This window comes from Dromaius novaehollandiae, chromosome Z, assembly GCF_036370855.1.
Source record: "Dromaius novaehollandiae isolate bDroNov1 chromosome Z, bDroNov1.hap1, whole genome shotgun sequence".
NCBI classification, from domain to species: domain Eukaryota; kingdom Metazoa; phylum Chordata; class Aves; order Casuariiformes; family Dromaiidae; genus Dromaius; species Dromaius novaehollandiae.
Genome location: NC_088132.1, coordinates 83,565,200 through 83,589,678, shown reverse-complemented (window position 1 = coordinate 83,589,678; position 24,479 = coordinate 83,565,200). Strand labels below are relative to the sequence as shown.

The 24,479-nt window shown below is 42.9% G+C and overlaps 1 protein-coding gene across 4 annotated transcripts in view; it reads right to left on the bottom strand.

Annotated features, from left to right (window-relative positions):
• LOC135324656 (netrin receptor DCC) overlaps positions 1-24,479 on the bottom strand; it is a 547,074-nt gene that overhangs the window by 72,189 nt on the left and 450,406 nt on the right. The window contains exons 15-17 of one of the 4 annotated variants that reach the window (XM_064501341.1): positions 23,019-23,213; positions 7,209-7,304; positions 2,442-2,680 (exon numbers count right to left, since the gene is read on the bottom strand). In XM_064501341.1, coding sequence (XP_064357411.1) covers positions 2,442-2,680; positions 7,209-7,304; positions 23,019-23,213 — 530 coding nt within the window. The remainder of the gene's footprint in view (positions 1-2,441; positions 2,681-7,208; positions 7,305-23,018; positions 23,214-24,479) is intronic. The other 3 variants (XM_064501342.1, XM_064501343.1, XM_064501344.1) reach the window with 3 other exon arrangements.

Sequence of the window (24,479 nt, the reverse complement as noted above, 5' to 3'; positions counted from 1 at the left end):
TGCTCTATACTAAATATTAGCATTTCAATAGTCTCAAACATCCTTGAAGTTAATATCACATGGAGATGAAGGGGATATATACTGTAACAAGTATCTTTAATAATGCCATGCTATGCCTGTTTGGGCCAGTTTTTACAAAGTAAAGTTGACAGGGCAAAGTTAAATTTATACTTTTTTTACTTCAATGGGAAAGGCTAAAACCTTCATTATATTAGATTCAATATACATTTCTGAAGCCTTGGGAAACTTTAATGGGAAAAATCTGAAAAGAATTGGAGATTCAAACCAAATGTATATGCAAGTGCTATGGAAGCCTGATCCAAAGCCCTCTGAAGAAAATATAAGTTTTTCCCACTGTTTTCAAAGAATATCATAATAGGCTTCACCGTGTTTCCTTGAACATCTGTATATTTCAAGAAAGGAGACCCTCTAGGAAGACTGATTTTCATTTCTGCTTCTGATTGATTCAATTGGCGTAAACAAATCAGACTAGCTCATTACATGTCATCCACAAACTGGCCAAATTAAAGATGATAGCAAAAAAAAGGTAATTTCGGTCTTGTTTCTCTCACTTCTCTGAACTGATAATGTTTGAGAGCAAAGTTTCACATGAGCATCCCACGATCATACACCTCAATGTTCTTCTGTCCAGTACAAGTTAATTCAATCCACACTTCTCCTGTTTTCTGCCTTATTTGAAATTATCCCCAGCGAATTCCCCTGCAGTGACAATATTGCAGCTGCCCTGCTAGGTCCCACCCGTGCCTTGCTTACAGGGACAACAGAAAAAAAATGTGTAATTGACTGTGAGCAGCATAACATAAAGCTCTTTTTTCTGGAGCTTTGATTTTGCCACGAGAGCTATTTTCATAACTGTGACCTGTGACTCTGTGCTTCACTGTGCCATATTCCTCATTTTGTGGGGTACGGAGATCTGTCTCCGAGCAAGAATCAGATCAAGCCATGGTATTCAGAAAATTACAGTGCATCGTTCTGCAATCCTTAATTACAGGAGAATTTATTACAACTGTTAACAAATCCCAAGTATATGCTGCATAAGCACACAAAATCATGGTTATTAAGAAGTCTAATACTGCTGTTCATCACTTCAGGGTCTGAAGCTATGAGAAGCATGGTAACAGGCGCAAGACCAAGGCAAGAGCATTTACTCCTGTAAAGAAGAACAATTATTTAAACGCTATACAGCAGGTCAGTACCTGCAGCAGAAAGACAGCTGACCTGAGTCTCCTCTCAGCTAACACAAATGCAAATCAGGAGTAATGCAACTGAAATCGATAGCTGCGGCGGCACATGGCCAGTGCAAGCACTGCACTGAGTGCCAGCGAGCCCCGCGCGGGCAGGAGAAGGGCAAGGCCGACAGCTGAAAAATTGCACTGGGAAAAGGGACTGAAGGCAACACCTTTTCATTCTCGCTTCTTCCAAAAATTAGCTGAGAAAGAACTAGGAATTAGAGTCTGAAAGGCAGGTATGTAAAAGTATTTTGAACCTGAAAGAGCAGATAGCCGTCGTCTGGGTTTTAGCAAGGCCAGCCTATATTTAGACACGTAATGCAGGCTCGAAGCTGAGGAGCCGCGGTGCTGTATGGAGTACCGCCTGTTCTGCGGCCCTAATAAAAAGGAGTTGTATGAGCTTGATGATGTTAGGATAGAGATAGGTCAAAAATGGGGAATCCACCTGCAGTATAAAACTATATCCATAGCAAACAACTGAGTATGGATCAATATAACCAGTAGGCAAGAGAAGAAAACCCTTTTGACAGGGCCTGGCAGGAAGGACATGCTTGCTATGGGGCAGGCGGGTATTATACGAGATGCAATATAAAAGCTGACAATAGTGTGCAGAAAGATAGCTTACTTTTCAAAAACAAGCAAACAAAAAGAGCCTCAACTCCATGCTTGTTCCTCTCCACTCCCTGTCTCACCACAGCTCTTTGCTGTACCACACCTGGTTTAACACTGTTCTCATCAACATTAGGACTTCAAAAAAAAATGCATATAGAAAGTAGTACACCCCTGCTGCTGTCATACACATTAAAATTCAGAAGTTTTCTGATAAACTAACCTTAATTTTTGCTGTAGGGGATTATTTAATACGGGTCGAATTTCCATATGGTGCGGGTGGTACTGAACTTGCTATGCCTTCCTATACATGCTGCACTGCTGTGTGATTACATCTGCGACTAACTGGTAAAGATTAAAGCTCAAAACTTTCAACAATTGGCATGTGGAACTAAAACATGGCATTTTCATGAAACCAAACACACAGGGTTGTACCAAGCAGTAGTTACTCAGGCTAGTCTCCCCTTGATTGACATGGGAATTTTGGCTGAGGGCAGTTCCTGAAAGTCGATTTAGAGGCTTTGCAAATAAAATAGGAACACATGAAATAGCTCATCAATTCATAACGTGTTAAAATTTCACCTTGTATTTAGCACTCGTAGAATAGCTGGTTCTCCATCGGACAGTGTAAAAGCGAACCTCAGTAGTCTTTTGGTTCTTTGGGACAGAGTTGTCTGCCCAGATGACCCTCACTGCGTCATGGGTAAGTGCAACAGCCTGGACACCTACTGGTGGGAGCATGGGGGTGGAGATATCTGGGACTGAGGTAGGGAAATCATCAAGCAAAGGATAAAAATCAACTTCTAATGGGTCAATGGGGTCTGGGTTCATACAGCACCAAATGAGCATTCCAAAATAAATGAACAGGTAGTTAAACAGAAAAAAAGAAAACAAAACAGAAACAGCCACCAAGGGGCACACATCACAATGGGTTAAATGCATGGCATTAATGAGGAGGAGGGACATGAGAAGAACAGAAAGACAGGCATTAATGCAAAATGAAGACACATCAACAACATTGCAGTTACATTACTATAATAAAACTAACCAGCACTAAGTGCTCTTTCAAAATTTGTTCAAATACTTTCAGATATGATTTGTTTTCTTCACGCAAGATGAAGCCAGAATGCACAGTTTCTCCTGAAAATGATCTGCAATTTCTTAAAAAATTAAAGCACATGAATGATACATTATTAGAAACACCCACAAAGTAGAGTGTGTGTCATCTTCAAACCTGATTTTATAGATATGACACACTCGTGCGTGTAGGAGTAACCCATACTTTTCTCTTTCTCTGCAGCCTCCTTTGTTGTTTTAGGCTCTTCAAAGGAACATACTCTGCATTTGCCTAAACATTTGTTAGGCAAAACAGAACACAAAAATTTCAATACTAAAATGAAGATCTTGAAATTGTTGATTTAATAGTGTCATCACGATAAATGTGTGCATCCAGGTATAGACGTGTATTATCTTTCTCATCTTCAAGCAGGCTTCCTCCTTGAGGAATAAGCACAGTCCTTCTGTCATGTATCTATGATCAGGTAGCCTTTGGAGAGCAAAAGACTGAACACAATATTAAACGGTCCGTGCACACGGCACAACGCTGTATTATGCGATGTTAGTATAACAGATGGGGCAAATTCTGGTGGGCTTTAATACAGAAGCAGTTGCAAACATTTCATTTCATTTCCACGAGTTCAGTTCTGAGTTGTACGCTGATGCATCCAGTTAACTAAGGCTGTCACGATAACTGTGGCCCTTCTCCTCCTCCCGTTTCTTTGTACCTATGATTACTCTGAGTTATGGTGGTGTGAGAGAAGAACCAGACTTCGGGCCACGTATCTGGACTTCACCTCCTTGATAGTGTGCCCTGTCCTTGAGCAGGGCTCATCCTCTTTACAAGTGTGGGAAGGTGTCCACCTTTCACTGGGCTGCTGGCTCAAGGACATACTCAGGAATGGAGACCTGGGCTTGAGACTTTCTCTGGAGCTGAGACCTTTTTCAGAAGGTTTGAGACCTTCTGAGAAGACCCAAACCCACCAGCCCTGTGATGGGTGCTCTGCTGACAGAGTAGCCTGGGCGAGGGAACCCTCCAACTCTCCTATTGCAACCAAGCAACTCTCTCACTAAGAGCAATGAAGCCATGGGTCGCAAAGGATGGTGAACAGGAGGGATCCTCTGGGAGCAGAGAATGACCTTGGCTGTTTAGCTGTATTACGGAGTCATGGAATAAAAACTCCAAAGTAATTTAAAAAATGTCAGCTCTCGCCTCTCTCTGCCAAATAGCTAAACCTCTGGTTTACAGAATTAATCTCCTGATTTGCATGCTGTTTGGTCCCAATGCCATTCACACTCCTGGCTTCTCTGTGGCTCTGCTTCAGAAGAATGAAAACTCCCTTCTTCTCTTACCCCAGAGAGTCCACAGAGTGGTGCTTAAGACATCTACCTCCGCCATGAGACACAGCAATATGAATCTTCTCAGAAAGGGGATGTTCATACATCCCAGGCCCCATATATTTACTCTAATCTCTGGGCTAAGGTAGGCAGTGGCAGCTTCAGCACCGTCACTCCTTGCTACTGTGGTTATTATTTCTAAATGAAAATGACAGTGTCCACTGTACAAACTACAATCTCTCTTCACTTTGTGTCTGAATTGTGCTGGAATTTACCACAGGCCTTTTCTGTTCAGTTTAGGGACTTCGGTCCTTAGTCAAGGTTTAAGCCTCTGTAGACAACCTCAGACCTACATTTTAAAACTATACTTATTGACTCATTATTTACCTATTGTGATTCTTCTAAGTACAATTTCCAATGGCATTGTGTAAAACACAGCAAAAGCACGCCAGAAGTTTTTGTTTCCCCTGAAACAATGTGCTCAGCAATTAATCCAACCCTAAATGACTCTACTAATTCCCTTGCTGACACTCGCTACGGTTTGTCTGCTCCACGTGCGCTTCAAACTTCTGACACCCTTTGATCACTTGTGTTTTATGATTTTGTAATTCATTATTCAGAACTTCAGGAGGCCACGGCCTTTGCAGTGAAAGCCAGAGGAGACAAGGAGGTTTAAAATGTACGAGGAGCCCTTAGTTCAACTGATTTCTTTTGTTGCTTCTTTCATCAAAGGCTTTTCTACATGAAGTTTGAATATCAATGCTGAAGGAAACGAAGCAATCTGGTGGTAGTCCTGGTGCTCCAAAATCCAAACACCTCCTCTGCATGGCGAGGAATGGGCAGCTGTATCATTTTTTGGTGAACTGATCTTCTACAGGGTTGAGTTACCAATTTCTTGTTCCAAACTGAATTTCAGAATTGTCTACAAAGGTGGGAACGGGAACAAGTCTTGTTTCTGTGTTTGCGCACATTACTAATGAGGGAAGTTAATATGAGTGGAGCTAAAGCTCATGTTTTAGCACATACTGCAGGTCCTTTCTCCAGTCGTTCCCACACTGAAAACGGAACAGGAGATTATGAAAAGAGGCTAGGTTTAGCAAAACAAATTAGACTGAATGGTTAGACTGAATCAATCAAGATAATTCAGTTTCTGAAACATGTCATCACTGAACTGGGAAAGAGTGAAATGTCTATAATCCACCGGTGTCTGAAAATAGGTCCCTACGTACATCCTCCACTTTCCAAAGGAGTTTCATTTGCCAGTATTTATGCATGGACATCTGTCGTTTCGGAACTGCAATCTCTTGACAAAAAATAGGTTTTTTGCTCTCTTCAGAAATTTGTTTTGCTGGTCCTGTATGTTATGTAACTCCAGCTTACACAATATTTAGATGCAACCAAGTACCAAGACATGCCCGTGTCAGTGCTGGAGGGACACACACGCTCGGTTGCTCAGGGCCCGGGGCAGGGCAGCTCAGCAGCTGCTTGCAGCCCGCGGTCTCCGTGGTTTCCCCATCGCGGAAAGCACTGGCTGAAACCTCCTGCACGGCTGCCCCGGCTCCGGGCTCCTTCCAGAGGCGGCTGCCGAGGGCCGGGATACGGTGCTGGTCCTCCTCGTGAGGCCTGCTCTTGGCAACGCAAGAGAAGCGCCAAGCAGCAAGTACCGTTTCCACACCTGGATATCATTTCCTTTAAATACACACATAAAATCACATTCCACAGGCTGGCCAGGTAATATTTAAATCAACCAAGGAACAAAAGGCTTGTAAAAACCCCTATGGATCCGGAGGAAAACTCACTGGGAAAAGATTTTATACGACACACACGTTGCTGGCATGCTCAGCAGGAATGACCTCTGTAGACGCTAGACAAGAAGTAAAATCAACAATTTTGAAGCCAGTAGCTCCCTGACAACTATTGTCTCTAATGTAGTTTGTCACAGTTGCCCTTGATTGTATAATTAATCTCTTTTTTTTCTTCTTCTGACTTTCCAAGATTTCTTATGGGAATACTTCACAAAAACATATGGAGAAAAGATGTATTTTTTCCTCTTTGAGCCACCAAACTGCCATTTGGTGCATTTATTCCTCATGATCCACCCAAGTGAGACGGTCAGCGATTCCTTTTGCTCTCAGTGACACCGCTCCCCTTTTCAGGAAGCTCTGAACACACCGGGTGAAACACGGGGAAAAACTTCACCAAATGATGGCATCGCTCCAGAGGAAAAAACACATTTTTTCCTCAGTTCTGCACTTTTAGTCCCTTGTCAGTCCCACCCACTCACCAGTGATAACAGCCAAACAACGAGGCAGTCCAGCGCTGTACAGGAATAACTCTACATTTATAACTTTGCTGTTGTCCCAGCAATGCATCTGTGGGAAACCGCTGCCTAAAAGCACCTTCTCCGTTAGCACTGGCTAATCTCCCCCGCAAGCCTCCTCCTGCCAGGTCATTCTTATCAATATGGTCCTTAATCTTACCCAAGCCCTCTAAGTGCTTCTGTTAATGCGTGTGGTGAGAGTTTGTTTTTAGTGAATTCATTTTAATTTAAAATATTTAAAAAATAAAAGATAGAGAAAATAATTACGTCTGGGTTTCATTCACTTCAATAACCACTATTCTAAGCTGATCCCTGGATATTTAAATTGTCTGGGAGTCATGCTTCTCCCAAGCCAAACCGCCCCAACGAGCAAGCGCTTGTGAGCATCCCATTATTTCATAGCTGCTGGAAAAAAAAAATAGATAGCAAATATCTGGAAAGGGTAATTAATTCATTCTAGTTGTACAGTTACAACGTAGTGGAAAATGAAGCTGATTTATTCTAGCAGGGACCTGGGGGTTGCACAGCTCTTTTTTTCCAGTGCCTTGGCCAAAATGTCTTTGCTGGATGCGCCCGTCTGTAAGGTCAGTGTTAAGTGATGCGGGACGGAGCACGGAGCAGCATCTCCCACTCACCTGTCATGGACCGGGTGGTCGCACTCTCGTACAGGGGGACTCCCTCGCCCGCGTTGTTGAAGGCCTTCAAGGAAATTACATAGTGGGAACTCGGCTCTGCAGGAGAAAACAAACAAGGCAAGACAAAGCGCACAGCGTTAGTCGGACGCGGGATGCGGAGCGGGTAAGCGTTTGCCTGGAAAAAAGGAGAAAACAAATAAAGTTAAGCAAACACCAGTGCAAAACAAATGACTAGCGCAACAGCTAGCCCTCATTTTTTGTTCCCTTTCCAAAATCTTTCCTTACCTCAATCTTTGGGCGCTATCTCAGGCTTTCGAGAGCTAAAGTTCTTTAAATCAGCGGCAGCTTTGCCCGTGTAAGAGAGCCGGGACTGGTGTGACCGGTGCTAAGGTGTACCGCAGTGCCCGGCGAACGGGACGGTCCGGCTTTCCTGGGAGTCTGCAATGCCTTCAGTGGACCTCAGGCATTCATTTCTCCAGGGCTACAGCAGCGGCGTGTTTGGTTCTCCACCCAAAGGGCAATTTGTACGTCCTAGCTCACCACAAGCCACCTCTAAATACACTCTCGAACCGACACAACCTAAAACGAGCAGGTCACTTCCACGTTGCTTCGGGCTACTGTTCTCCGAGGAAAACCAGACAAACCATTTTCCTGAGGATTTTTTCAGTAGAGAGGTAAATTTTGTTGGTACAGCAGAAAATCACAGCTGCATACGTCGGGTGCTCTCACACGTAGCAAGCATGGGGACTGCCAGCTCACAGCGCTTTGGTGAAAAAAGAGAAGTTTGCATGTGCGGAAGCACTTAATAGCACCACGTTGCCAAAGACCTGCTGCACATTTACATACTTCATCTACAGTAATGCCTAAAGAGCTCAGCATGATTAATACTATCACAGTAAATCTGAAATAAATTAATAATCTTTAAGTACCTGCTGTATGTTGTTACTAATATCCTTCCCACCCACATATTTTACACTTATTTTTATGTCCAGTAGAAATGGTGACACATTTGTTCAATATTCAGGTAAATTCTGTGCTTATTTCCCAAAAGAGCTAAACTGTAAAAATTGCTAGATGAATGATTGGTGCATTAATAACTCCCTACGCTAAGCATTGTATGGCTATTAATTCACTTGGTATTCACTGTAATATCATTAGTCATGAGGAAATTATTTTGTATTCATAGAGATGTAGTATACTTTTTCATATGATTTCCACTATCTATTAGCATGCTACTTTTAATTTCTAATTTAAGCGTTGCGACTCTCCAGGTTCCACATTAAATTTATTTACTGAGATATGAAGTCATTGTTCAGTTGTGAATTTAATAATGTCACATTCTGTAGTTTCTGCATAAGAAAAAGAAATTTATATGCACAAGCGTAGCTCGACTCCATCTCTACCACAGCTTCTTTCTTCTATCGACCTCCCAACTGTTGTGCCTAATAATCCCTGCTGAAAGACGCCTTTGGTGGAGTTATGCAAGGGCTTAACACAGATCACTCTCCAGTGTAAGGCCTGGTAAAATTAGGGAAGAATTATACTGAAAACTTGAAGCTTTAGGACTCTGAGACTTTTCAAGTATTTGTTGGTTGACTGGTATTATAGTGGGGCAAATTTTGCATCTTATTTTTTTCTGTGTATTCAGTAATATTTTAAAGCAAAGGTGCCTCAGCATGTTGCTATGCATTTTTTATTTTTACACTAATGGATGGAAGCAGCGAACTTTAAGTGGCTGTATTTAGAGAGCACATATGGAATTCATCTTCTCTCTTTTTAGCTATCTGCACATGGTTTAGTTCGCTCGGGCTTTCCCTACAGAGCCCGGAGAGACAGGCACCTCTGAAGGACAACTCATCACACGCTAGGATAGGCATTTAAGAAAGGGAAGATGAATCAGCCTCTAACTGAGGTATATTTCTCCACTGATTATGGCAAGAACAGAGACATCTGGACTTCACGTCTAGCCAAAATATGTTGTGAATTCCCAATAAGTAATAAGCAAAATGAGCGACTTACTACTAATTGGCTCATGAAAAATGTATTCCCAGAAATAGATAAATTAGTTGGAAAATATGTGAGATCTACATGGAAAATTCAAAAATGGAGACTTATCAACACATCCTTCATTACAACTGCCCGTACAGCACAATATACAGTACACCAAATTTTACAAATCAGACTGACATTTGATTAACGTTTATAACTAGGTGGGGTACGGTTACATTTGCAAAATGCTAAGATTCGGATGAGGATGAGATCTGTAGCTTTCTGTTCAAAACATGAAAAAATCAGGTGGTTAATCTGAGTTGCTGTTAACTGGAGCAATGAATAATTGTATTAGTATCCTCTCAGATAAGACGAAAAAAGGCAGTTTGCCATGGTACAGCATTTGAACATGGTATTACAGTTGGATTTAGCCTAATACAATAAAAAAGTGAAAAAAAACATTAATATTATCATATGGCAAATAGTTGTTTTTTAAACTGCATTATTTATTAATAATACTGCTGGGGTCATTCCGGTGCTCTCCTTGGAAAAATGCCACTGCCTGGAGTGGCAGTTCAGATGAGGAAAGCTTTTAAGCGTAAATCTCCCAATAACAGCAGTGGCTAATGGAACAAGGGACGGAGAAGAAGCAAGGAAGAGACGGGGACTTTAAAGAAGTTAGTCACATTACAGTTGCAAGAATTCAGAGGTTAATTCTGAATTCTTCTCCACTGACTACCGTTCATCACAGTGAGGAAAGCAAGTATATAACAAAGGTATTATAACTTATATTTGCTATTCTGGAGCAGGAGCAGAAGAGCATTATAGACTTTTTCTAGCAAAAGAATTCTCTTTATGCCTTTGAAGAAACCAAAGAACTCAGTTTTAATTAGAGCATCAGCCAAGAATCCACCATGTTGATACTGGCGCGGAGCATCCTCTGGAAATAAAACTGTGTTGTGCAATTCAATTAAAAAAAAGGAACTGAAAGAAGCCCAGACTAAGCATGAACAAAATTAATTTCTTGAACTGACAGATGCTGCCACTGGAAAAAAATAATCAACAAATAGCAACTCATTCAAGATATCATAGTTACTTTCTTCTTTAAGAGAAGGGTAAAATTGTGACATCTCTAAGGCCATTAAGCGTGGTCTTCTGACAAATGCTGAGTTTTCACATATAATTTAATTTTCTCTTTAAACTATAAATATAAAATAAATGCTTGACAACCAGACGTGAACTCCAACCTGAGGAGAACGCCGAGCCTTAAACAACAGTGGCATAAAGATGTTAGTGCTTTCAGCTGATCGTCTAGCTCCTTTATCTCTGAAATCAAAGTCTGTCCTCGAGCCCTCTGCTCACTCCCCATTTTAATGATTGCCCAACACGAGGGACCTGCAGAGTGCCCCAGGCAACACCTGGCGACCTCTCAAGCTGAGACGGAGCTTCCTGGTCATCGTGAAAACCTTGCTCACCCACCATGACTGCACAGAACGATCTCACTGCTGCTCCCTGGCATAAACAGCATCATCGGTATCCTGCAATTAAAACCATCGGATGTTCTTTTAATGTCATCTAAACAATAAAATAACAATGAAGATCAGCTATAAGTTCAAGCATCTTCGCTCAGCACCTTTATGAGCCTTTACTGATCCCAGCAGACAGTGAGGAGCAAACTGAAGCAGCAAGTCGTTTAGATCTGATCACTTTTACCCAGCCTGAGCACCAGCATGAATTTCTGAGTGCAGCACAATAACATGCTCATGCTGCCAGAGCTCGCTTCAGAAGAAAGCTGCCATCTTCTGCTTCTTTTCCATTACTAAGCTGGTTTAACTGCACGCTTACGGAGAACTTGCTACAGCAACCCACCCTTGGGATGGCAGAGACAGCAGTGAGATCTGCATGATAAGAAACAGCTGTGGCCTCCCCGTAGATGAAGTGGAAACAAAGATATCTTGTCAAAACAGATGGGGTCTGACAAAGTCCCGCAGCCAAATGACAAGGTGCAGGATGCAGCAAGGGAAATTCCCATTAGTTATTAGCTTAAAAAAAAAAAAATTCATCAGGAGGGCTGTCAAGCATTGGAGCAGGGGCCCAGCGAGGTTGTGAAATACCCATTTGCGAAGATGTTCAGCAGTCGAGTGTGCATGATCCTGAGCAACCAGAGCTAACTTCAAAGCTGGCCCTGCTCCGAACGAGGGCTCGGACCAGATGGCTTCACAGGATCCATTCCACCTAAATTAGCCGATGCCGATACCTCCCAAAACATACGGGATGAAGGAGGAGCCTGGCTGTGATGATGAGCTGACGGGAAGTTGTAAGCCATGGCGCTTGCACAGGACCCTTCTGTTCCTCTCCATCACTATCACACTTCACCAAAATCACATTGACCCCCTCTTTATTAGTGATGCAAGGAGTGGCAACACAAACGGAGGATTTAGCTGTAGGCAGAATAACTTCTTCAGGAGAAAAGTTTCTAAAGCTCCTTTCTAAAGCCTCTACACAACCCTTTAAAGGGCAGAAAAGCAGTCAAAATCCAAGTCAAAGTCAGTCAAAATTATCTCAAAAACTACCAAAGAACAGCATAATTTACTCCTGTCCGGGTCCATGAAAACATGATACCCAGCAATCAATAGCACCACTACAGTATCAGCTGCTAGACCTGGTAACATCAACTTATTGCCAGGAAGAGGTAATCTATCAACAGGACAAATGTCAAATTAAAGTATAAACCCACACAGACGTGGGTGATCGAATCCTGGGAAATGAAGAGATTAAGGACTTGAACATCATGGTCGCAAGCAGTGTGGTTTTCCTGTAGTTTAGACCTGCAGTGGAGCATTACAGCTAGGGCTAGGGCTGCCCAGACTGCCGGGACTAAGTGAAAGCTTCCCGGGAAATGAAAGCCTGCCTGTGTGCACTGAGGAGTCCAACGCACAGTGTGCAACCAAGTTCTCTGCCAGGAGTGCCACAACGAACAAGGACAAGGCAGAAGAGTTGCTCAAGGTCTTGCCGGGTCAGGCGGCTCTGGGGCAATCTGCAGGACTTCCCTGCAAATTTAGGAGGAATCTCTTCACAAAGGAGGACACCTTGGAGCAAACAGCCTGGATTTAACAGGCTGCTGAATAAATTTGTGTGTTGCAAGCTCTAGTGTCCGAGCTAGTCAGATAGCCAGGCACATGGTGGGTCACGTGTAACATCAGAGCTACAGCTGTGTCTTGCCTGGAGTCAGGACACCCACGGAGTGATCTGGCCTCCTCTGTGCAGAAATCACCTTAAGCAACGCACTGTACACCATCACCCAAAAAAGGGTGCCTTGACTCTGATCTTACAAATAGCCCCCAGGCTCTAACACAACTAATGGCAATTAGATTAAATCCCTTTACAAAGAAACTAAAAGAATGATGCTTCTTGGACAATCTCACACCTCCCCTTGTGAGCAAAGCTTAGAAGAAGGCTTCAACATAGTGTAGGGAAATGATATCAGCCTCTCTTTAATATGTGTTTCAATCATATTAGCAGTTTTTAATGATATTAGTATATTTAACTATAAAATATTCCATTAGAATAGACTATTACGGTGATATTCTCCAAATGAGTTCAGTTCTGCCATGTTTTTGAAAACAGTTGTATTTTGTTTCTTCTAGGCACTTGCTACCTCAGCAACAGCTGCATTTCCGTGGTGGATGAGTAGATCATCTTCGTAATTTTGTTTCATAGAGTGCATCAGATCATTTGGAAATTTACTTGAAAGGATTTACTATCAGAATGACTGAAATTGGTAATAAAGAGTTTGTGTATCGCTTTCAATAAAATAAGACAACTACCAGGAATTATCCTTTTTTTCCATGCCAAAACGTTCCATCCAATATTTAAATAAAGTCAGCTACATAACATGCATTTTAAGCACCAGGAGTACCAGTATCTCCTGAAAATCAGTTGCTTCTGTTTAGCTCATTGTTGACTGCACCAAAATTTAAGCCTTTTGGTCTTGGGCAATTATTGCCTGAATGTTAAAGCCCCCTTCAGAAAAAAAAAAAAAGCTCAATTGCTTTGAAAGTGAGCTATTGAGCAGGGCAGTAGAAATTTGTATTCACATTTGCAATATGCCAGACACTTCTTGGGAGACGATGGACAAGTCACCATCCTTCTGCGTTCTTCAGTCCCTACAGTATTAACATTTTCTTCCTTTTCCTTTAGCCTTTTCCCTGTAAGTTCTTTGAAGTGATGACTTAGGATATGTTCCTGCACAATTAAGCCCTGATCTCACCTGGAACCTCTGGGCACTACTGTAACACAGATCATAAAAATATGGTAATACTCAGACATGCTTGAAACATCCTCTAAAGTTCATATATACAGTCCCTGAGGACGGCAGTTCTGGCGACCTGCTTCACGGAGATGCAAGGGATGAGGGAGGGAGGGGGTCCTCTGCATCTGCATTTCAAAAGAACAAAATCTAACCTGTAATTTTCAATCCGGTCCCAGTGTCGAGTCTGCTACGACTGCGAGAAGAAGCTGCGTTGGAAGCGGCAACGAAGCGTCCCCAGAACGACCCGCGCGCCTCGCCAGCGGGCACGGGCTGCCAGCACCTCCCTGTTTTGGGGGTGCCCACACACTCGCAGACCCTCAGGCCGATGCAGGACACGTTTTACTTCTAAAACACTAGGGAAAGCGTTTAACGGAGCAAAGACAATTCATAATGCGAACCTGCTAAGTGCTTTTATTTTAATGCAGTTCAGGGGATGAAGAGCGAGTCCAGAGTTGCAGTTGTTTTTAAGATGTCATCCCACCATCACGCCTGCTTGCCGAGCCGGCGGGCTACGTCCTGCGCGCGTTACCACGAGGGGCGCGGGGGGCTTTAAGCCACGACTAATTCGAGCACGCTTAGCAATCGGCCTCGTCCCCTGCAGAGACGTGAACCTTTGCAGGTCCCCCGGTGCGTCGCAAGCTCGGTGCACTCGGTGCCGCTGAGCAAGGCGAACAAGGACGACAGCTCCCTCTGCGTACCGCGGACATTTGCTATTGATGTTACAAATGCAGCCGAAACCAGGGAAAACGAAGCAGCGTGGGAGACAATGAAGTGTAAGACATATGGACAAATCAATAAAAAATGAAGGGCCAACACCCCAGACGCAGGCTGACATGAGAGTAAATGCCATTAATGTGCTAGCTGGGTTAGCTAGAGTTTAGGCAAGATTTCTTCAGACACACGTACACAAAAAATAGCAATGAAATACCAAGAGCAAAGGTTGTGGGGTTTTTTGTAAAAGTAGGTCTTTCATCTACGCAAATGTGACTCGATAAACCTGGGGCTGTTTTGATCTCCTTGGCCTCACTTTACTGAGCTTACAGTAACACTTGAGAAGGCAGGACATAGTTTCGGATCTGCCCTTTTTCCTGGAAATAAAGCTTTGTAACAAGCCCCTTTCTTTCTCTTGATGAATGAATCAAAAAAAATTATTTATTCTGTGCTATTTATATTACTGTATATATTTATATACACTTACATTACAATTTGGGATTAAGCATTATTCACCAGCACTCTATTCTTTACCAGCAAAGAACAAAATTCAGCTCTTCTGTCACATTCGCTGTCAATAGAGCCTAAAAATTTTGTCAAGGAGGCCTCTTTAACTACTTTTACAAATGGAGAACTAAAACGTCAAACTAAAATGATGTAAAGTCAGCCCCAGAAAGCACAATGTGAGAGTGGACTGCTATGCATGGATATATGGGCTGGCTAAAATTCATATGTACATGGGGGACTAACACGAAGACATTGTTAAAATCCACACACTATCTGATCTGGGGGAGTTAAGCAAGATCCAGGCATGAGCAAATAGCGCGTGCATCTCAAATTGACCCTTTGCTCATGAGTGAGTTCTCTGTATTCTGTAAGCAAAAGAACATTAGAGACAAATGAAAGAAAATTATTGCATAAAAAATTTGGGGAAATGGCAGCATTCTTCAAATGACAGCTCATTTTCAAAGGAGAGAAAGAAAATGAACAGTCCCCGGAGTCTTGAAGTGCCTTTACCTATTAGTACTGTGCCTTAATTTGATCTATGAGGGAAACACTGAGATGCAGAAAATTTAACATATTTTTGTTTGATTTTCACTGCTCCAGTTTGTATTAAAAATGCAAAGGGGAGGAAAAAAACCCAAGCTACATTAAAAAGCTTTTTTGTTCCCTTTCATGTCTTTGTTATAATCCACAACTGTCATCTGCAAAGATTAAAGAAAATGAAGAACCTTCTTTCTCTCCCTTTGCAATAAACCAAAATGCTTTTTTTGCCTCATCCAGGGTCAAATTTAATCTGATCTGCAGTTAAGAGGAAGGTGAATTTGACGGGATCCTTCGCATTCCTACTGGTGTATTTGTTAAAATATAAATTCCGATGTAAGAGCTTTACCTTCATTTCTTGTCACGTGTAATTGCTGATTTTTTTTTTTTTTTTAGTTTTGCTCTCTGAATGATGCAGGGACCTGCAGAGATGAACATTTGTGCTGCAGCACATCGCCTGAACAGCAACGCTGGCGCAAGGTTAGCGAAGACCAAACCACCGAGCTCTGCCTTGAAGATGCCCCTCCAGCGCTGGGGCCGTACGGACTAGCAGAGCCCGCGAGCAGGTCCTGGACCGTCACGCGAGCGACTCCAGTGCCCCGTGCGGGACGTTGGGAAGCAGGAAAGCCCGTTGCCCACCCTCGAGCCCTCGGACAGAGCTGGAAGGCAGATTTCAGCCATTTCCCATGCATTTTTTCTGCCTCCACTAAGGGGAAGGCACTTTCCAACTAGCATAACACCAGGGAAGACGGGATGACACGCTGGGAAAGTGCTAATCAAATCTTCGAAGCCCCCAAATTGTCTTTCACTCTTCTCCTCACATATCAGAAAAGATTAACGTGACAGACTGTGAAGAAATGTGATGGTTTTACTTTCAGCAGCTGATCTAGCTAAGGGAAGAAAACAAGCTGAAAAATCACCAGCACGGGGGTTGCTTCGGTCCGATCCAGCCTTGTCCCTTCCCTTGAGGTCTCACACGGGCCACCAGCGCTGGGGACAGGCGTCACATCGGGTGGCCGCTTAAACAACCCGAGTCCGGGTGTGCGTCACCACAGCCTTAATGGAGTGAGAAGGGTAGTGTGACGTAAGACAGGAGAAATATGAAACTATATTACAAAATACCCTATCTGGGCTTTTTAATAAGCTCTTACGGTTGATGTGTTAGCTCTAGTCCTGCAGCCTACTCATTAAGCAGAAATTGCTCAACTGCTTTAGATTTTCGCTTTGGAGCTCGAAAGTTTCACTTTCATTGCTGGATCAGCAGGATCAAAGGCTCCGAGTTAGAGAGAGACATGAAAACAATATTTCAAGGTGTGTGCTCCCAAACAAAATCTTTCGAGTGGGTGCATATGAAATCCTGCACACTCCCAGATCAATGCAGCTCGTTCTGAGGTCACATAAAGGCAACCGTACATAAAAAATCTTTATAAATTATGCCTTCTTCTTCTGTCCTCGCATGCAGAAGGGTGAAGGGGAGGATGTACTCTAAAGAATGAAGTTCACATTTCTGTGAACTTCTGAAATTTGGTACAATTTTCCTATCATGTCTAGACTTTAAATACTTTTAATACCTATCAAATAGCCTTTTTTAGGTACTTATTCTCCTGGACAGACTTCAGGGCATTTTACAGACAAAAGTATTATCCCAGAGGAATTACCAGCTCCGATCGCTTAAACTGGCCAGACTTCGGTTCAGGTGATGCAGACTGACGCAGACACAAATCTGCGCATCTCTGCTTTCTCGCACGTGGTGGAAACCCCCGTCGTCAGCTGCACAGTTATCCCGTTGCTGCTATTTGAATGCTTTTTAAAATCTTGTTTTGCTGGGATGACTCCAAAACTTTTATCAGTAGTTTGGCTGCCGATGCTCTGAAATGGCTTCCCGTCATTTATCTGGGCCTTTCTCCTCATTACTCCTTCCCTCGCTGGTTTTTAACCTTGACATTGCCTCCTCTAGCCCAGGCTCCTGCCGCTGCGGTGCTCACTGCTGCCGGCAGGGAAGACCCTCGTGCCAGCCCTGGCACACAGCGGCCCTTTCCACCAGCTGATAAAACTCCTGAAACCAGAATAAAACGGCCTCTTGGCTCTGAGAGAGGAAGACCATGCAGGGCCAGGGCTGGCCATCACTCCCCAGACCTCAGTGGTCCCTTTCAGTCTCCTGCCTCTTTCTATTACTCCTGTGAGATGCTAAAATATTCCAAAATGATCTAATGCTCCACAGACATGAGCCCGGTCAGTTCATTACTACACTTACTGCCTTTTGAGTTGGATCAGTACAGAAATCATTACTTCTTACACGTAAAAGAGCAGAATTGGCGCCCATAAAATTTCCAATATTGTTAAGACAACCATTAATCAGCTGATAACCCTGCCATTTATAACCACAAGCAAAGAATGAAAGAAGTAAAAAAAAAAAAAAATGAGGTGGCGCAGTGGAAATGGGTCTCCTTGTTAGAATTATTCATTTGCGAATCAGTCAAGCACTGATTTCTCTGTCATAGAAAAAGCTGAATGAGAGCAGTGGATGCTCGCTCCTGAAATTTATGAGACTGACATCAAATATCTTTCATACACCGCAGAAAGAAAATACAACAAATTCTTCACTGACAAAGCTGAAGTCTCTGTATATTCTTATATTCTTCTGTGCCGGAGGAGAGTATCTCCCAGGCAATATGACCACTCAATCATGAGAAAATCACCTTATTTAATTCACTGTGGTGTAAAAGCGTCGTATTCAAGATGATCATCACACAGAATAAAGTTCTCAATCATTGTTATGACAGAGTGAGTATTTTTCTTCATGTTTTTGGAGTGATTTATTCAGTAGCTGAAGCGTACTGCTCAGACAACTGCTGTACCAGCAGCAGGTAGAGGTTGGTTCACTTATTAAGAAAGTTTTGGTTGTACAGAGTAATCAAGTAAATACCTGAAACGTGATGCAAAGTTGCTGCATGAAGCATGCATGTGGGTGTGATACCTTCACTGTTGAGAGGGGAGGAACTAAGCCACGGGCCCTCCTGTGAACGAGGAGGTCTCTACCCTTCTCTGGCGGGAGATCTACATCAGGAGGTCTCCCGCTGCTTCCAAGCAGAGTTTTAAAAGCAGTTAGGAATACAAAGGTGGCATGAAGTAGTAGCTAAGGGGATTTCTAAAGAGACTTTGACATCTAACTTCCATCTGAAACCAGTATTATAAAGGAAGCACTTTTAGTAGACCAGTAGGAGCAGACTGAAGGTGAAAAGATGTTTGGAATTTCATAAATCGCACTAGAATGGTGAATTTTGATGCACAATAATGCATAATGTGGCTAGGTTAGGATTATGGACATCCACCGTGGTCAACAGGAAGAAAAAAAGCATTGGAAGATGTAGATGTTAGATGGGCTGACCTATCCCTGGTGTTGTCATATCCTGCTTGCTCGACTAGAGAAGTAACATTGGCTGATAAGGCTGAAACTCAGGTGACTCAGTTAAACACCCGAACTTAGGTAAAATAAACCCACACTCTAGAGTGTAGGTCAGACAGTTTATCACTAGTTCTGCCTTATCACAAAGGCTATACATTACTGAATACCATGAACACTGGTGAAACACATTTATTGGGTACATCATCTGACTGTTGCTCCAAATGTGTAAGGGAAGTTAATTCCTTCTCTAGAACCTGACTGCAGGAAAGATAAATGCTCTGGAGCTTAAAGCATGGACTGGGATTTGCTTCCGATTGTGCCATTACTTTGCTTTACGATGCTGGGAAGTCATTCTGGGTTAGCTCTTAGCCACACTGGAGCGGCTGACAAAAATGTCCCACCAGCACGAGTGGAGCTGAGTTTAATTCTTGTTCTCTCTGAACTCCAGCTCCCTGTTCCTTAAAATGGTGGGGCTGTCAGTGGGATTGTCATTGATTTCTTTCACTGTCTGTGTAGAAATCAGCATAACAATACAAAGAATAGCAAATTACAGTTTTCCCAGACATTTGTAACATTGGTGCATCCAACTGTGAACGTTCATACGGGTGCGTGTGCAGGTGGCCAACAACGACCTGTGGCTGCATAAGCATCGTCGGGAAGGAGGAACAAACCTGCCCAAATGCCAACGTGAGGAAGGTTGGTGCTGCCTCGCTAGCAAGGAGGAACCGCTCCAGCACCCCGGCTGTTTACTTGGGGGAATAATGGTGCTAGAGGGGAGGATCGGTTTTCTATCTCCACGTGCATCCCGCTTTCCGATCTCTCTCTCGACCATAAGATCTTCGTAAAGATGGCCAGGAAGTGCATTTGCGCCTTGTGCAGTTCTGAGTGCAGAGAAAAAATAAGTTCCCAGGAAGACGATCAGGGTATACGCACATATATACACACGTATGGTGTCGGGGGGTCACATCCTGCTCAACAAGGTGCTGCAGTTTCTTTATTCGGGGAGTTCTGAACCATCATTTCTCTTAGGAGCACAGAACATGCTCATAAGACTAAAATAACGCCTGACATGGACCTAGATTATTACGTTTCAGCATCTGTGTGTGATACAGTCACTGCAAATGAGAGTCAGCCAGGATTTCGGAAACGTAGCTGATGCCAGACAAATGTGAGTGCTCTTTCATGAAAGTACCAACTGCTCTGGAGTCTAAATGACAAATAAGTTTGCAGCGTATTTCAAAATGGCATACAAAGGAAAAATAAAAAGCAGCACTGCAGTGAATTTCAATCTTGGGAAGCCGCAAAAGCCCAATTTTTCAGACACATACATCACAGACTGAACTCAGCAGAAGCAGAGTGACCTCTCCACAGTCGAGGTCCAGGGAGACGAAGGAGAGCTGTGGAGCCAAGGAGCAGCAATCTGTAAGAGCCAGGAGGATCAAAAGGGACGAGGTTTTCAGAGGGGAGAGAAAAAGTCACTGAAGGTCATCATTTACTGAGGTATCAGACTTTTTGTGTGTGTGTGTGTGTGTGTGTGTTAAATTTAAGATAAGACGTATCCCCCTCAGCCATACGAGCCACTGGAAATTTTACAACGGGTAGGAAGAGTCCAGATAACATCTAGGAAATATTATTCCCCCAACCCTGCCAGTGAGCACCTTTTGATTCATAACCTTCTTGAAAACAGTATTTTTATTAGGAAAAGAACTCTGTCTCATCATTTTGTATAATTTTCTTATAATGGCTTCTAATAAAGTGGGTGAATAATGTAAGAGGCGTTTGCAACTGTTCTAATTTTTTAAAAGCATTCTCTGGGCCCCTGGCCACATCCCTCTGGGGTTCATTTTCTGTGGATATTTAAATGATGGAATTTCATTAGTGCAATTATTCATGGAAATTGATTTTCAAAGATGTACATGTGAATGTTCACAGAAACTGAATTTAAAATGTGCACATGTCAAGATTTGTAACCAAAGTGCTTGTATCCTTAGCCAATTAGGGACCAGGTGGATGTGATTTATCTGGACAATTACAATTAAGTTGCACTGCTCACATTTTGAATATTTGCAATCAAACCATGAAATATGCAGTGAAAATATACTTGCCATTTTAATACATTTGAATAATTAATAACTTTCATAAAATTCTCAGTCTGTTTGAGGATGCTCAGCAAGAAAAAAACATCGCTTTAGTGCCTAAATTATTTATAACTAAATATTTGGTCAGCTCAAAGCAGTTTCTTAACATTCGCTAGATGTCTGAGTGTTACTTCTGTGATTAGTGAAACATCTTCTCTGACTTGCTGGACTCCCTATGTATTTCTGCCTGCTAGCGCAGCCAAGACTATAGAAAGACCCTTTTAATTCATAGAAAGAGCTTTATTAGCCAAAGCAGACCACCAACCGGATATCGAGAAGCTGTTTGACAAAGTAACAGCAAAACCGTTTATTCTAGTCTACTCTCCAGTTTTCCCCAAGAAAATAGCAAAAAGTGTTGGATGATGCAGTTTCACGGTGCTATAAACTCCAATTACCAAAATAAGTGACCCTGGATATCAAAGAGTTTCGGTGCTATATAGGAAGTGCCCAAGACTTCTGACACTAAGGAATCGAGACTGCTAGTACAGCTGTGGATCCCTAATAAAACAAGTTAATGAATCTTCCTGTAACATCTGACCATTCCCAGATTACTAAGCAGAAAACTTAACAAAAAAGAAAAGTAGTTCCCGAAATAAAAGTGCTAAAGAAGAAATTAAAAGGAAATCATTAAGCTTTCTGACTTCCCTGAAATCTGAACGGCTCTCCCAGTGCTAGGACCACGGTGCATCAGCACTAACAGGATCCAGGTCTCTGCCCACCAGGCCCAGAGCGCAGACGAATGGTCACAGGGGCTGTGCAGTGAGTAAGGAAGAGCCACACCTCTCCGGACACTGTTTTGATGGACACAAAGTGGGAATTTTGCGACTGCCATTAAATTCAAACATGGGGGGAGCCAGTTCAGGGAGTAACTCTGCAGAATCGGGAGCCAGTGTCGGGAGCACAAGACTTGGTAAGAGCTACTGAACACCATCAGCGCCTGATCAAGGAAAGTTGAAACGTTTGAGAGCGCCCAGTGTTTTGAGGCTAAGACCAAAGGTTTAGGAAAGATTTTTCCAAACAGTGCTTCAGACAAGTTAGGCATGGACTTCACTCTAGTTAGATGAATTACTTTTTCCTGTGATGAGAGGTCAGTCTTACTTCCTCCCGGGCCAGTGCTGTTACTGCCTAGTCCTATTGCCATTACGTGAAGCCTGGGGATGGGACAAGTGGTGATAACTTCATGCACAGAGGGCTCAGAGCTGCTCGTTAGACTGAAACCATACAGTGGCACAGCAGCTATTGTCATAGCTTACTCTTTCCATGGTTAGCAAACTAAAGCTCCACGTACGGGATCAGTACAACTCTTCTCTGTTCTCTGCACTTTAACATATCCATTAAGACCCATGAAAGAAAACAGGAGCCTCCTAACTTAGAAATACAGCCTGGGCTAATCACAGAAATGAAAGCTTAGATCCATGGACATGAATCCTCCTCTGGGTACAGGCATGTTGGGTAAAAAGCCTACCACGCTTGGACAGCGTCCACTGCTGGTTGTCCTTCTTTTGCCAAAGATTACCATTTTCTCAGAGCTGAGGGGCTGGAATCCACAGTAGCTATACGTCCCCCACAGTCCCCTTCAGTCAAAGGGCTTAAACTGCTTCAATAGGTTTAGCAACCTGGTTCATTTTGACTTCAGGAGAACTAGGAAATCCAGCACCAGCTCATCTGGCAGTCTTGAGGAAGCATTAGCGGTGTTAGAGGCTACTGAGAAACAACTGGAAGGGGAGTCTCTTGAGCCAACAGGTACAGCTTGAAGAAGACACCTGGCCTAGGTATCTCCACAGTTGCTGCTTGAGTTATTGTAACTTGCTGCAGAAATAATAAACACCACATGAAACAGTAACATTATGTTTTGGCGTACCTGGTATTAAAACAGGCCTTCATCGCATTTGTCCGTCGTGTGCACATATCTGAGCCGGATGCAGTCTGAACTCAACCTTGTCAACATCAATAACACCTCAGTTGTTAGCAGCCTCAGATCCAACACGGTCTAACAACACCGCCAAGACACTGGTTGCAAGCTACAGCTCGGGACTGATACCTACCGCAAAACACCTCTGTGCTATCACAGCCCGAGACTGCAACGTAGAAATAGCCTAATCAAACAGCTTAGAGAGGAGGCATTAGTGACGGCCTAAAAACAAACCTACGAACTAGTACAGTCTCAGATGGACCTCTGTATGCTACTACAAATAAAAACAATTACTCACCCAAATTTTCAATGGAATAATAACGCTGTTTACTGTCCACCCGCACAGTCTCAGCATATGGACTGCCTACGCCGTAGCCAATGATGTACCCACGGACAACGATGTTCGGGTTCAGCGGTGGAGTCCAACTCATGACGATACTTGTTGTCAAAGGCCTGACATGAAGAGAGCTTGGCTGATCAGGAACCTGAGATTCTGGGATTCAAAAAGAAAAAAAAACCCTATCAATTAATATTCTGCTCATTCAGTTTTACTATTTATAAGGTTTGAGTTTAGATTAAAACATTTGTACAAAGAAACAACGAGGTGCCCCAGAGGTACATGCAGAGCTGACATGCAATTTCACTTCTGAGCTACGTTCTTCCCCTCCAAGAGCACTGATGTGCCTCTTCCTGTTTTAAACACAGTATCTCCTAGTGCTTTCCACCTTTAGCATAAGAACACAAGAGAGAGCTGAAATTAGGCAGGAAAATGAAAGATGACCTGCTCGAGGACTGCTAGAGACACCTTTTATCTTCCCCGGTCTATTTGCAAGGTCAATAGGATCCTGACAACTGACTACATGAGTTATCCTGGACTCGCAGATTAACTATAATATTTAACAAAAAGGTTGACTTTGTTAGAGATATACTAGTATATTCGGGCAATAACCTCTCTTTCCCATGAAAACAGCAAGCAAATTTTGACTCTTGGACATGCCTCTCTTGGCTTAGAATCTGCTTTGAATAACACCTCAACATTTAGAAATGTAGTAAGAGAAGGAGATATTTTATGTACGGGTATTCCCAGGTAAAATTCATTAAGTACTAATTAATCATGAGATATCTATTTGGTAGACTTTGTCTTCTATAAGCCTACTTATACTTTAAAGATTAGATGAGTAAATGCCTTTTGTTCGAGTTTACTCCATAACTACCATATCACAAGTCTCTTCAGCGGAGCTGCACAGTAGCTTGTCTTTTTGAGAGCAGAAAGAGACAAGTTACTATTTCCCCCCAATAAAAAGGCTTGCAATATAATAGATGAAAGCTTCCACGGAAGGCAACAAGGACAAGGTAGAGGAGCTGGTAACAGTATAAAATGATGTAAACTCCAACAAAAGACTCTTTACAGTTGTGAAGCATTCCCACTGTAAACCTTGGAAAAGGCAATAAAAAGAAGAATTAACACTTTTCAATAACCAGCACCGTAGATATGTCCCTGGTATTTTATGTGCTTTCAAATGAATTCTTAGGAACACAGCAGAGGACTGCGAAAACCTGTTGTATCTTCAGAGAAGGCTGGCCAGGACATCACCAGTGTGAAACACCCAGCAAGTTTATAAGTCCTTTGCATTCAATTTCTTAAAATGGCAAAACCTGAGTCCTGTTTAAAGGCTGAGGAACATTCACTGAAAAGCGGCTACTCACAAACAGAAGGACCAGGCTGCACCAGCAGTGCCACTGCAAGCCAGACAAAGCT